Source organism: Gaeumannomyces tritici, assembly GCF_000145635.1.
Source record: "Gaeumannomyces tritici R3-111a-1 unplaced genomic scaffold supercont2.5, whole genome shotgun sequence".
Lineage (NCBI taxonomy): Eukaryota > Fungi > Ascomycota > Sordariomycetes > Magnaporthales > Magnaporthaceae > Gaeumannomyces > Gaeumannomyces tritici.
The window spans coordinates 3,957,555-3,969,097 of NW_008804549.1; the positions used below are offsets into that span (position 1 = coordinate 3,957,555).

Consider the following 11,543-nt stretch of genomic DNA (forward strand, 5'->3'; position numbering starts at 1 on the left):
CCAAGAAGCTAGAAAATTAGACCATGTAGCTAGGAAGCATCCATGGCTCTCTGCCTGCCGGCTTTTCGGGATTGGCCAGAGAACTTGGTCCGAGCACAAAAACGAAATCAAAAGAAAGTATTGAGAACCATTTATTGTTGGCATCTCCATGACATTTCGATGGAAGTTATCTTGTCGTAGGCATAACTTGGAAGCAGTGTTGTGTGAGCCTAGAGGGGAGGCGAGACGCAAGACGGAATCATTGATATCTGGGCAACATGGAAGCTCGCATGTGCGGGGCATGGAGGGGGCGGGCCCCTGAAGCCCTGGCGGGTTTAGCTATGAGAATTGGTTGGTTGGATGCATGTGCATGTGCATGTGCACACGCCGTCGTCCGTGGCGCGTCGCGTCGAACACATGTCCCTCTGGCTGGGTAGAGACAGATATAGGTAGAGCATACCTACGTCTTGGGTGGCCACGATGTATGGTGACCTAGGAAATAAACTGGTTCGTTGTTTTTTTTGGTGCCCCCTTTACCTGTCGCCACCGGGGCAGCAGATCAGGCACCGGAGCATGTGTCTAGGCCCTGGCCACCCCTATACGTGCCCTCCTGCGCGGTAGTCAGGCGCACCAGTCTGACGGTCAAACAGGTCCAGCATGCCAAACGGACACAAAACCTGGCGCACCTCCCGCCATACCAGACGGAAATGGTCAGGGCGGCTACGCGGGAGGTGCGCGATCTCAACAAGGACGTCGCCAGCCTCCTCGAGCCCTTCAACGGCTCCTTCGACCCCAGCGCGGACCAGGCCACGGCCTGCGCCCTCTTGGTCGACCACCTCTCCATGCGCCGCAACAAGCGCTGCCTCCTGGCCTACCACCGCACGCGCACCGACAAGCTCGAGGACCTCGTCTGGAGCGGCGCTGATGTCCTAGACCTCTCCGGCCAGCAGCTGAGAGAAGGCGCGGCGGCCGACGGCGGCGGCGGCGGCGGGCGCGCCGCCAACACCGAGGGTCCCACGAGCAGCCTCAGCCCCCAGGAGGAGGACTACGTACGCCAGTACAGCGATCTGCTAGCCGCGTACAAGGGCCAGTGGACCGACATCGACCTGACAGGCAGCCTCGAGCCTCCCAGGGACCTCTTTATCGACGTCAGAGTCCTGAAGGACGCAGGCGAGATCCAGACTGAATACGGGTATGTCATTGACCGTGTCGCTATTCCTTCCACCTACCCTTCGTCCGCCGTTGAAGGCATTGTCTCGCAGAGTTGCGCCTACCCGAGCTGACATGACGTGGACTTGCTTCCACGACTTAGCGCCATCACGCTCAGCAAAAACAGCCAATTCTACGTGCGTCAGGGAGACGTGGAGCGGCTGATTGCCCAGGGTTATCTGCAGAAGCTGGGCTGAGTACTTCTGGCCCATTGGCAAGTAGTCTCATTTACCATGCCGTGTCTATCTCGGCTTCCCATACGCCCCTGGACGTGTGCCAGGCCCGTCGAGAAAGAGAGTCGTGTAGACGTGGGCGAGGGGCTAGCTACTAGCGGTGATAACGAAAACCTAGATTCTGCATCTACATATGCTAAGGGCCATCAGCAATGGCAGTTCCCTTTTGCTAGGGGAAAGGGGTGACTATGTAGGTCACAAGCGGTTCCGCTCGTCCCCAAGGCTTGGGAGAAGTGAGTGAAGCATGCACGGCACGTATCTCAACACCTACATACAGGCAAAACCTTCTGCGGGTAGCCTAGGAGTTTCTCATGCACTCTTATCAATCCCAATTCCCAAGGTCCATGTGGTGCCGCCCCTCCGTGCGAGGCATATCTCTCTCGTTTTCTTTTCTCTCTTTTTCTTTCTACTTCGTACAAGCCAATTGCGGGCCATCACCTACGAGGGACTTGGCATCACTTTCAAATACACGTAATGCGAATTATACCCTGATACAGCGGCCGTCTCGACATCAGATGCCGCGGGTCTGTAGAGTTGTGTCGGCCACATGCCGTCTTTTCCGTGGTCCGAAATCGGTAGGTACACCCACACCCATCGAGCCGAGCAGTTGCGCTTCGCCGGGTATGTACCAAGATGAATGGCATGTTTCCAGGAGACAGGTAGTAGCTGCACCAGGGAGGGGCAGCAGAGGCAGAGAGGGGAAGGGAAACAAGAAAGGCGCACAGCTGGATGGCTGGCTGCTGTACATGTACTTAGCCCACCCAACCAGTCGTAGCCGTAGCTTCTTGGCAGCGTGGGAGTCGACATGCAGGCATGCCACCGGAGCGACAGCCGGCTGGGCATGGGGGGGTCGGCTGCACCCCCGACAATGGAAGGGAACGGTGTGGCGTACATGATATCAGATGCATTGGATGGGCCCGCCCGTGCACCCACACGGTGTTGGTGCTACTGTGTCCCGCTTTGTGCCGCTGTGGGCTGCTCTGAAGCTGTCGTACAGCCACAGTGCAATCTTTTTAATTTTTTATTCTGAGCATTTTCTTTTTTCCTTGTTTCTCGCTCTCCCCTTTCCTCCGTCTCTGGCCGTTTTAGACATGCCTGACAACAGAGTTGGGGCCAAAAGCATCGTGGGTGGATTATATATACTCTCCAAGATTTGTGGCTTGCGTTTGCCTGGCTGAAAAAAAAAAAAGAACTATACAAAGGAGCTTAGTGGTGGAAGAGGCGAGTGCTCTGCTCCACGAAGGTGATTCCCAGCTTCTCGGCCGTCTCGAAGACGATGCCGTCGTTCTGGCTTCCAGTAGGCGCGGCCATGTACTTTACACCCGAGCGAGCAGCCCTGAAGACGTTGTCGGCGAAGGGGAACTGGCGGAGGGGTTAACGGAAAGGTCGGCGAGCGCAACGACAATGTCGGAGCTTTGAGGGAAGAGGAAAAGACACTTACAAAGGCGTCACTCGAGATGGCGACGTTGGTCAGCTTGCCGAGCCACTCGTCCCTCTCGGCCTCGGTGAAGGCGGCGGGGACCTCGTCGAACAGGACCTCGAAGGCGTCCCTCTCGGCGCCGCCCTTGGGCAGCTGGCCGCTGACGAGCAGGTCGATGGCGTTGCTCTTCTCGGGCCGCTTGGCGCCCTGGCGCCACTTTGCGCCCAGGACGCGCGGGTGGAAGCGCAGCCACCAGTTGTCGGCCTTGTCGCCGGCGAGGCGGGTGCAGTGGATGCGCGACTGCTGGCCGGCGCCGAGGCCGACGACCATGCCGCCTGCGGCGTAGCACACCGAGTTGCTCTGCGTGTACTTGAGCGCGATGGTGGCGACGGTCAGGTCGCGCAGCGCGCTCTCGGGCAGCGGGGCGGCGGCGGCGGCGGCGGGCGAGTCCTTGGGCGTGATGACGGTGCCGAACGAGGCGGGCGAGACCTTTGCGTCGTTGCGGTGCTGCGACAGGCCGACGCCGTAGACGGTGCGCTGTTCGCGCGCCGCCGGCTCGTACTCGGGGTCCATCTCGAGCACCAGGTAGCGGCCGCCCTTCTTCTTGCTCAGGATGGCCAGGGCGGCTGCGTCGTAGCCGGGAGCGATGATGCCGTCCGACACCTCCCGCGAGATGATCTTGGCCGTGGGCTCGTCGACCACGTCGCTCAGCGCGATCATGTCGCCAAAGGAGCTCATACGGTCGGCGCCGCGGGCGCGGGCGTAGGCCTGGGCCAGGCCCGACGAGTCGATGCCCTCGATGCCCTCCACCATGTAGACCTTCTTCTCGTTCTCGCTGAGCGGGGTGCCGATGGCGGCGCCGGCGGGCGAGACGTGCTTGAAGCTCGCGGCGGCGGGCTTGCCGAGGGCCTCCTTGAGCTCCTTGACGAGCGGCCAGGCGTTGAGCGCGTCGAGTAGGTTGATGTAGCCCGGGGAGCCGCAGAGGACCTTGAAGGGTAGCTTACCCCCCTTGGTGTAGGCGGCCGCGGGCTTCTGGTGGGGGTTGGCGCCGTAGCGCAGCGCCAGGTGCTGCAGGCCGTCCGAGGCGTACTGGCGGCGGAAGAAGTCGGAGATGGCGGCGTCGTAGTCGGCCGTGTGCTCAAAGGCCTTGAGGGCGTAGAGCTTACGGCTCGACTCCTTGATCTCGCCGGCGTCGAGCTCCTTGAGGAACTCAGCGTAGTCGTTGGGGTCGCTGAGTATGGTGACGCGCGAGTGGTTCTTGGCGGCGGCGCGGATGAGGGTGACGCCGCCGATGTCGATCTCCTCGACGGCCTCGGGCACCGTCACGTTGACCTTGGCGACCGTGTCCTTGAAGGGGTACAGGTTGCAGACGACGTAGTCGACCTTGTCGATGCTCTGCTCGGCCAGGTCCTTCTCGTCCGACGCTAGGTTGCGCGCCAGGATGCCGGCGTGCACGGCCGGGTGCAGCGTCTTGACGCGGCCGGCGAGCATCTCGGGGGCCTTGGTGATGGCCGAGATATCCCTGCGTGAGGGGAGAAGAGGAGCCGGGTGGTAGCGTGTTAGCAAAGGCGAGCAAAAAAAGGCAACCGTTTGCGCCGTTGGCCGTTGCCATATCGACTTACTCAACGGCGAACCCAGACTCCCGGATCATCTTGGCGGTGCCGCCAGAGGCAAGGATGCGGACGTCATTCTTGACGAGGCCCTTGGCCAGGTCCAGCAGGCCCGTCTTGTCGTAGACCGACACAATGGCAATGCGCTGTGGTGCCCCCATCGTTGGTTCCTGGCTGCAGATACGAGATATATGATATATCCGGGTGTGCTTGGTCCAGAAGGGCTGTCTGTCTCAGTCAAGAGGCAGAGGAGGAGGGTGGGAAGAGCACAAGCCCATAGAGGGGGCGCGGGGTGGGTCGCTAGAATCGGACTAGAATCGGAGTCTTTTTTTTTTTTTTTTTTTTTTTTTGGGCGGCCGGAGTGTGAGCCGGTAAATCAGTGGGTCTCGACCGTTCAGAGGCGACGCGGGAGAAGGGAAGAAGGAAAAAATTGAAATAACCTCGACGCCATCTTGGTCGCCATCCATCTGTAATAATCCTTGCACACAGCAGGATGGCGCATTCCGCCCCGCTCATGCATGGGAGACGGCGCTATCAAGGTTCAAGGCCCGAGTTATCCCCCCAGCAATTGCGAATCCACAATGGATGAAGATGCCAGTCCAATCTTCACCCCAACCAAGCGTGCGTCAAAGTATAAACTATCTCATACAACAAACATTTTTCGGCTTCCCCCCGGCTGTGCCCAGCCAGCCAGGTCGGGTAGGCGAGGCTCTTGGGTCAGGAGCACGTCCAAAACCACCCAACAAGGGTTCCATCCCCGTCCGACGCCGGCGCCCGACTGTGTTCTGAGCTCGCCATCCCGTTGTTCCATGACTGCCGCAGCCCGTCTGTCACGACTTCGCTCGTCTCCATGACTTCCCCTGTCTCGCGCTTCTCCCCCTTCTCACCCACCCGGAGGGGGAGGAGCTCGGGTTCCGTCCACTCCCAGGAGCCTGCCGCTCACGATGCCTCCAATGGCGTATCGGCGTTGAGCCCCCCAAGCCACCATGATGCCCGCCGTCTGTCGTCGTCGCTCACCACCGCCAGCCATCGGGAGCCAATCCGGTCATTTATCCACGGCAGCGTGCGAGACCAACCCAGTGAGTTTTGTCCCTTGCCCTGCTATCTCCGAGACCACCCCCTCGCAACTTTTTATCACCACTCTCGTCTCCTCATGCCTTGCCTCACATCGCCGAGAGCTCTGCGCTGACATCGCATTGGCTTCCCTTGTCGCCGTAGCCCCCGTCGACAGCGCTCAGTACGCGCGGAGCGTTCGTGAGGACACGGCCGAGCTCGCGTCTTATCTGCTATCCGACCAGAGCAGCCGCCTCACCGCCCCAGCTTTCTTGAATCGCCAAAGGTCCAACTCGAATCGTCTACCACGCGAGGTTTCACGGCCGTCATCCAACTCTGCGTCAGACGACGTCGAGGCCGGCCCGACCAGAGACGCGGGATCCACTCAGGAGGTCCCAGACTTGCCTTTTGACGGTTCTTTGGAGGAAGAGGACTTGGACGCAGCTGGCCCTTCCATAATCTCTAATATGCTGCGACGATCACCACCCGAGTTCCCGGGTTCGCATGCGGACCTGGATGGCAGCCCCGCCCCTGGGCGGACTCTCCATGTTGCCCCGACGGCCACCGATTCCCACGACTGGGAGGCGCATCATAAGCAGGGTCGGCAGGATGTGGAAGCCGAACTCTTGACCGAGACCACGCCGCTCCTGTCTGTGAGGTCCCACCACAGCCCAGCCACGTCCGATCCCGGTCTTGATTCGGATCTGGAAGATCAGAAGTTTCCTCAGCCTAGACCCTGGCACAGCGCCATTTCCAATACCGGCCGTCGCATTGCTGGCGCCGCTTCCTCACTCGTCGATGCGGCTCGCGACCAACCGACCTCTCTCAACCGCAGATCGATGTGGGAAACTCTGGTGGTAGCCCCAGTGTCATGTCTGCCTGCCGTTATCGTTGGCCTCTTGCTCAACATACTTGATGCGCTCTCGTACGGTAGGTCGTGTGCAAGCAAGCTCTTTGTGGCAAACCGGATACTGCCCTCTGCCCCATTTGGACCATGCTGATAGCTTCGTTACTGTGGCCTGCCAGGTATGATTCTTTTCCCGCTTGGGGACCCGGTATTTGCTAGCCTGGGACCCGCTGGCATATCCATCTTCTACGTCAGTACCATTGTGTCGCAGGTTACATATTCCACGGGCTCGGTCTTCAGGGGCGGCATCGGTTCTGAATTGGTAGGCGTCTCTTCCCGGCATAGCGGCTTGGAGCGAGTGTAAGTGCTAATCAAACGTCACACACAGATCGAGGTCGTCCCCTTCTTTCACGCAATGGCCTTTGCGATTCATACCCACATTGGGGACGGCAACGACGTTGCCGTGATTGCCAGCACTATAGTGGCATACGCCCTGAGCTCCATGCTCACTGGCCTCGTATTTTATCTCATGGGCCTCTTCAGATTTGGCGTATGTTCCTGATTCTTCCACCCCTCCATCTGCGTCCCTACCAAATTCCACATGCAATTTTGGCCATGAGCTTACGATGGACCCTTCATAGTACCTTGTTGGCTTCATCCCGAGGCATATCCTCGTTGGCTGCATCGGTGGTGTGGGGTGGTTTCTCGTTGCCACCGGTTTTGAAGTCTCGGCTCGCATCGACGGGAGCCTCGAGTACAACCTCGAGACTCTACACAAACTGTCTAGGCCTGACACTATTCCTCTCTGGGCAACTCCTCTGGTGTTGGCACTGGTTCTCTTCTACTGCCAGAAGAAGATACAGTCCAAGTTTTTCCTCCCACTGTACATCTGCGGCATCCCGGTGGCCTTCTATTCTATCGCTTTCGCCCTCGGCAAATTGGATATGGACGCTTTGCGGGAAGCCGGCTGGGTATTCAAAGGCCCTGCTGCGAATGAGCCTTGGTGGCACTTCTACACGCTTTACGGTTAGTCCTGCTTACCTCCCAAGCCATCATCCTACATTTCCCCAGGCATTAGTTCAGCAGGAAGTCTGGAGCGAGTACTGACGGAGGCACCTGCAAATCAAGACTTCACTGCTGTTCGATGGGATGCAGTCGTACAGACCATTCCCGCCATGTTTGCACTTACTTTCTTTGGCATCCTCCACGTACCTATCAATGTCCCCGCTCTTGCGATATCGACCGGTGAGGACAACGTTGACCTCAACCACGAGCTCAAGCTCCATGGCTACTCCAACTTCCTGTCAGGCCTTTGCGGCAGTATCCAGAATTACCTCGTTTACGCGAACACCGTCTTCTTCATGCGCTCGGGGGCTGATAGCCGGCTGGCCGGATTCGAGCTCGCGGCACTGACTACTGTTGTCATGATGATTGGGCCTAAACTCATCGGATACATCCCAATCTCGATGGTCGGCTGCTTGATCTTTGACCTCGGCTTTGAGCTTCTCCTCGAGGCCCTGTGGAGTCCCCGGAAGAAGCTCAAGAGGCTCGAGTACCTGACTGTATGTGGCATTTGCGTCTCGGACCCGAGCTCTGCTCCTTGTGGGACTGTTGTTTGCTAATATCTGCTTCCGCCAGGTCGTCGCCATTGTTCTCATCATGGGGATTTACGACTTCGTTACTGGGATTGGGGTCGGAATACTGATGGCGTTTGTGTCCATGATCTTCCAGACCGCACAGGTGTCGGCAGTCAGGGCTGGCTGGTCGGGTGACGTGGTCGGGTCAACAGTGCGACGCAATCCCTCGCAACAGCACTTCCTTCAGCAGGTCGGGCGTCAGATCTCCATCGTCAAGCTTTCCGGCTACCTCTTCTTTGGCACCATCGTTGGGGTGGAGGAGACGATCCGAGATCTGATCACGGACGAGGCGTTCCGACAGAGGCCTATCAAGTTCCTTATCCTGGACCTGCACCAAGTTACTGGGCTCGACTACTCTGCTGGCGAGGCTTTCGCCACCATCCGCCGGCTGCTTAGCAAGAAGGGGATAGAATTCATCCTGAGCGGGGTGGACGGCAGCAGCGCTCTATGCCACAACCTGAGGGCGCTAGGTGTAGGGGAAGACGAGGCCACATTGCTGCCCGATCTGAACTCAGCTCTCGAGGCGTGCGAGAACGAGCTGCTCAAGACTCTGTACGCACAACAAGAGGCAGTAAAGGCCCCGGTTCATGTTGGAGCAAGCAGCTTGGAGGTCCCAACCAATGACAGGTCGCCCGGACCTCTAGAGCAGCTGGCCAGCTCTCCTCGCCGAAACCACCTGTACGAGGCGGCTACCCGACTTGCGGATGCCGGGAAGACTCGGCAGTCCAAGTGGCAGAGCTTCAGGGAGCCCCTGAGGCTGATGCTGCAAATATTCCAAGACATGAGCGACAAGAACGAGGACTTTTGGTTCCGGGCCTCCAGCTACTTTACGCGGAAAGAGTACCGGTCTGGCGACGTGCTGTACCGGCAGAGAGAGCCAGCCACCGGGTTCTATCTGGTCGAGAGCGGCATCATCCGGATGGAATACGATCTTCCGCAGGGGTACCTCTGCGAGAGCATAGTGGCTGGGACGACATGCGGCGAGCTTCCTTTCTTCTCCGAGACGAATCGCACGGCGACAGCTGTCGTTGAGCGTGACTGTGTGGTCTGGCTCATCGATCGGGAGGGCTGGGACAAGCTGCAAAAAGAAGAGTCGGACGTTGCGCAAGAGCTCCTCCGCATGGGCCTCAAGCTGACCAGCGAGCGCATGAGTGTCATGACTTCATACGTCTTGACGGTGGCCTCTTGAGCACTCCGCGATGAACTTTGGCTGTATTTCTTATGTTGGTTGTTTATATTCTGACAGCTTTCCATGATTTGCCAGTCGGGCGAACACATGTTGCTCCATGCTTAAAAAAAAAAAAAAAGATTTGTCCTGTGTTGATGGGTATGCTTGTTTACTGGGGAAATGGGGAAAAGCGTTGTTTCGCATTTGTTGGGTCTAGATAATATTGTGCGAGGGTTGGAATTGAGTGCGCAGGAAAATAATAAAACGTGGCGCATCTGAGTGAGTGTACGGATTGACGCGTTAAATCCGCAGTTTCAGCAACCGTTGGCTTGGGTGATGGAAGAGATACGTACTGGCACACGACTTGGAAACGGCGGGTGGCGAACCAGTTTTAGTCACCCAAGGCTCACTCAGGCAGCCATGGGAAGGTCGGAGCAAGTGCGTCGCCACTACAGCAAATCCCAGCTCGTCGGATCATCGGCTATTAATCGACCTACCTGTCACGACACCACACAAAGGACGTTATCTATCCTTGCTGATCTGGACGTTGCCATGAATCGACAGACTGTTCTGGGGAGCTCACATCGCGTCCAGAAACAGCGCCCAAGGGAAGGGTCCACACCGGCGGCTCGCGCCCTAGTCTCGTCATGGACGGCAGGGTTTCCACGGAGGGAGGCGGGCGAGCCATCGGCCAACAAACAGGCGGGAATCGCCGGCGGCGCGGACCCGGCCGCCGTCCCCGCGGGCGGCGACCAGACGCCACCCGACATCCCACAGGCCATAGCGCACGCGCGCGACAACATGTTCTCGGCGCTCCCGAAGCGGGGGATCCCGTCGGCGCTGGCCGCAACGGTCCTCTCCCGGCGCGCCTCCCTCCCGCCCATGGTGTCGGCGGCCCACCTGCAGGCGCTCCTGGGCTGGACGCCGACCACGGTGGAGCGCGGGGCGGCCGAGCTGGCGCGCGCCGGCACGCTGCGCCGCGTCGCGGTGCCCGGGCGCGGCGCAATGGGCGAGGTGCTGGTGCTGGCCGCCGACCTGGAGCGCATGCTGGGGGAGGCCGACGGCCTGGGCGATGCGGCGCGTGATGCCTTTGCGCGGATGCTGCGCGAGCACCCGGCCGCCCAGGCCGTCCCGGCGGGGAGCCTCGCGCCGGAGCACCTGGCCGCCCTCGTGCGCGCGGGCTTCCTGACGGGCGGCCATGGCGGGGCGGCGGCGGTTGGGGCGTCGATATTCGCGCGGCCCGAGGACCGCGGCACGCTCATCTCGCTGGCGACGGTTGCGAGGGCGGCGTCGGGGACGGTCGGGGCCGTGGGCGGCGAGGGCGGCTCCCGGGAGCACGTGCTCAGCAGTAGTGGGTCTGCCGTCGGGGCCGGGAGCGGGAGCGGGTGCGGCGCCGAGTATCGGATCGCGATACCCGGGGCGGGAGTGGGGCTAAAGCTCGTGGCGGCGGCGCTGGCGCACCTGACGGAGCTGCTCGCGCGGCTGCCGGACCGGGAGGCGCCCGAGGACACACTCCGGGAAAGGTGGGACGGCGGCGGCAACGGTGGCGGCGGGCGGCGGCAGGCGGGGAGGGGCGGGCGATTCGGGGTGGCCCCCAGTCGGGCGCGGCGATGGAAGGAGTTCTCCGGGCTGCGGTTCGACTGGGTCCTGGACGAGGCGGTCGGGGCGGGCCTGGTGGAGGTGTTCGAGACGGGGTGCGTCGGGAGGGGCGTCAGGCTTGTGTCGCCGCCCTAAAGTTGTGAAGCATGGTGCGACGCGCAATGCGTCCGCCTGCCTCGCTCCCCTCCAAGCCCTGAACCGGGATCTGAAGCCCGACGGGACCCCCCAGGTCCGACTGACAAGTTGCACAACGGAGAAATAGATATAACGTGTAACGACGGGCACATATAGGTACGGAGGTAGTGCCTGGCTGGGATGTATGGCTATCTAAATGATGTGGATGATCGGTCCATGTTGGCCCCGTCTCATGCCGAAAGGCGCCGCGGATCAGGGGTGATACTTGTTTCCTATGTGTAGAAACTTGCAAGCACAGCCCTGCCAAAGGGTACAAAACGCAAATACGTATAGATGTGCATGGTGCTTTTGGAGTTCTGCCCACGGAGGTATAGTACCCAAGCGCCCAGAGAAGACACCTGTCTTTGTCGGACGGCATGTGTTGATGCCGTGCCCGTTTGGCAGACGAGTCGAGGTTACCTAGGCAAGGGTTCGGTGCTGACGGCGGGTGTTATAGGTAATATAGCAAACTGCGGCGCACCGTCCACCGCCCACCCTTCACATGACGACTAAACATCCGGTGGGCCACGATAGACCGGATGCCAAGCCGGATGTCATACTGTGGCAGCGACAAGAGCCTTCTCCGCCGCGAGCCGAGAGGGTGGGTAGGTTGC

General features: G+C 60.0%; 4 protein-coding genes across 4 annotated transcripts; 3 read left to right on the forward strand and 1 right to left on the reverse strand.

Moving 5' to 3' along the window:
- The first annotated feature begins 106 nt into the window (after positions 1–106).
- On the forward strand, positions 107–2,223 carry GGTG_10290 (DNA replication complex GINS protein PSF1). The gene is made up of 3 exons (XM_009228162.1): positions 107–486; positions 630–1,171; positions 1,292–2,223. The coding sequence occupies exons 1-3, from the start codon at positions 460–462 to the stop codon at positions 1,383–1,385; spliced, it is 663 nt and encodes a 220-aa protein (XP_009226426.1). The 5' UTR covers positions 107–459; the 3' UTR covers positions 1,386–2,223.
- A 67-nt stretch (positions 2,224–2,290) lies between these two features.
- Positions 2,291–4,812, reverse strand: GGTG_10291 (bifunctional purine biosynthesis protein ADE17). Its single transcript, XM_009228163.1, has 3 exons — positions 4,464–4,812; positions 2,863–4,363; positions 2,291–2,783 (listed from the first exon to the last, which is right to left on the reverse strand). The coding sequence occupies exons 1-3, from the start codon at positions 4,610–4,612 to the stop codon at positions 2,628–2,630; spliced, it is 1,806 nt and encodes a 601-aa protein (XP_009226427.1). The 5' UTR covers positions 4,613–4,812; the 3' UTR covers positions 2,291–2,627.
- Positions 4,813–5,301: 489 nt separating this feature from the next.
- GGTG_10292 (sulfate transporter) lies at positions 5,302–9,177 on the forward strand (the record flags this gene model as incomplete). The annotated part of the gene is made up of 7 exons (XM_009228164.1): positions 5,302–5,530; positions 5,670–6,434; positions 6,531–6,673; positions 6,740–6,901; positions 6,993–7,377; positions 7,480–7,913; positions 7,990–9,177. 7 exons carry the CDS (start codon positions 5,302–5,304, stop codon positions 9,175–9,177), a joined length of 3,306 nt encoding a protein of 1,101 aa, XP_009226428.1.
- A 246-nt stretch (positions 9,178–9,423) lies between these two features.
- Positions 9,424–11,235, forward strand: GGTG_10293 (hypothetical protein). The gene has a single exon (XM_009228165.1). The coding sequence runs from the start codon at positions 9,493–9,495 to the stop codon at positions 10,888–10,890; it is 1,398 nt and encodes a 465-aa protein (XP_009226429.1). The 5' UTR covers positions 9,424–9,492; the 3' UTR covers positions 10,891–11,235.
- Positions 11,236–11,543: the final 308 nt, after the last annotated feature.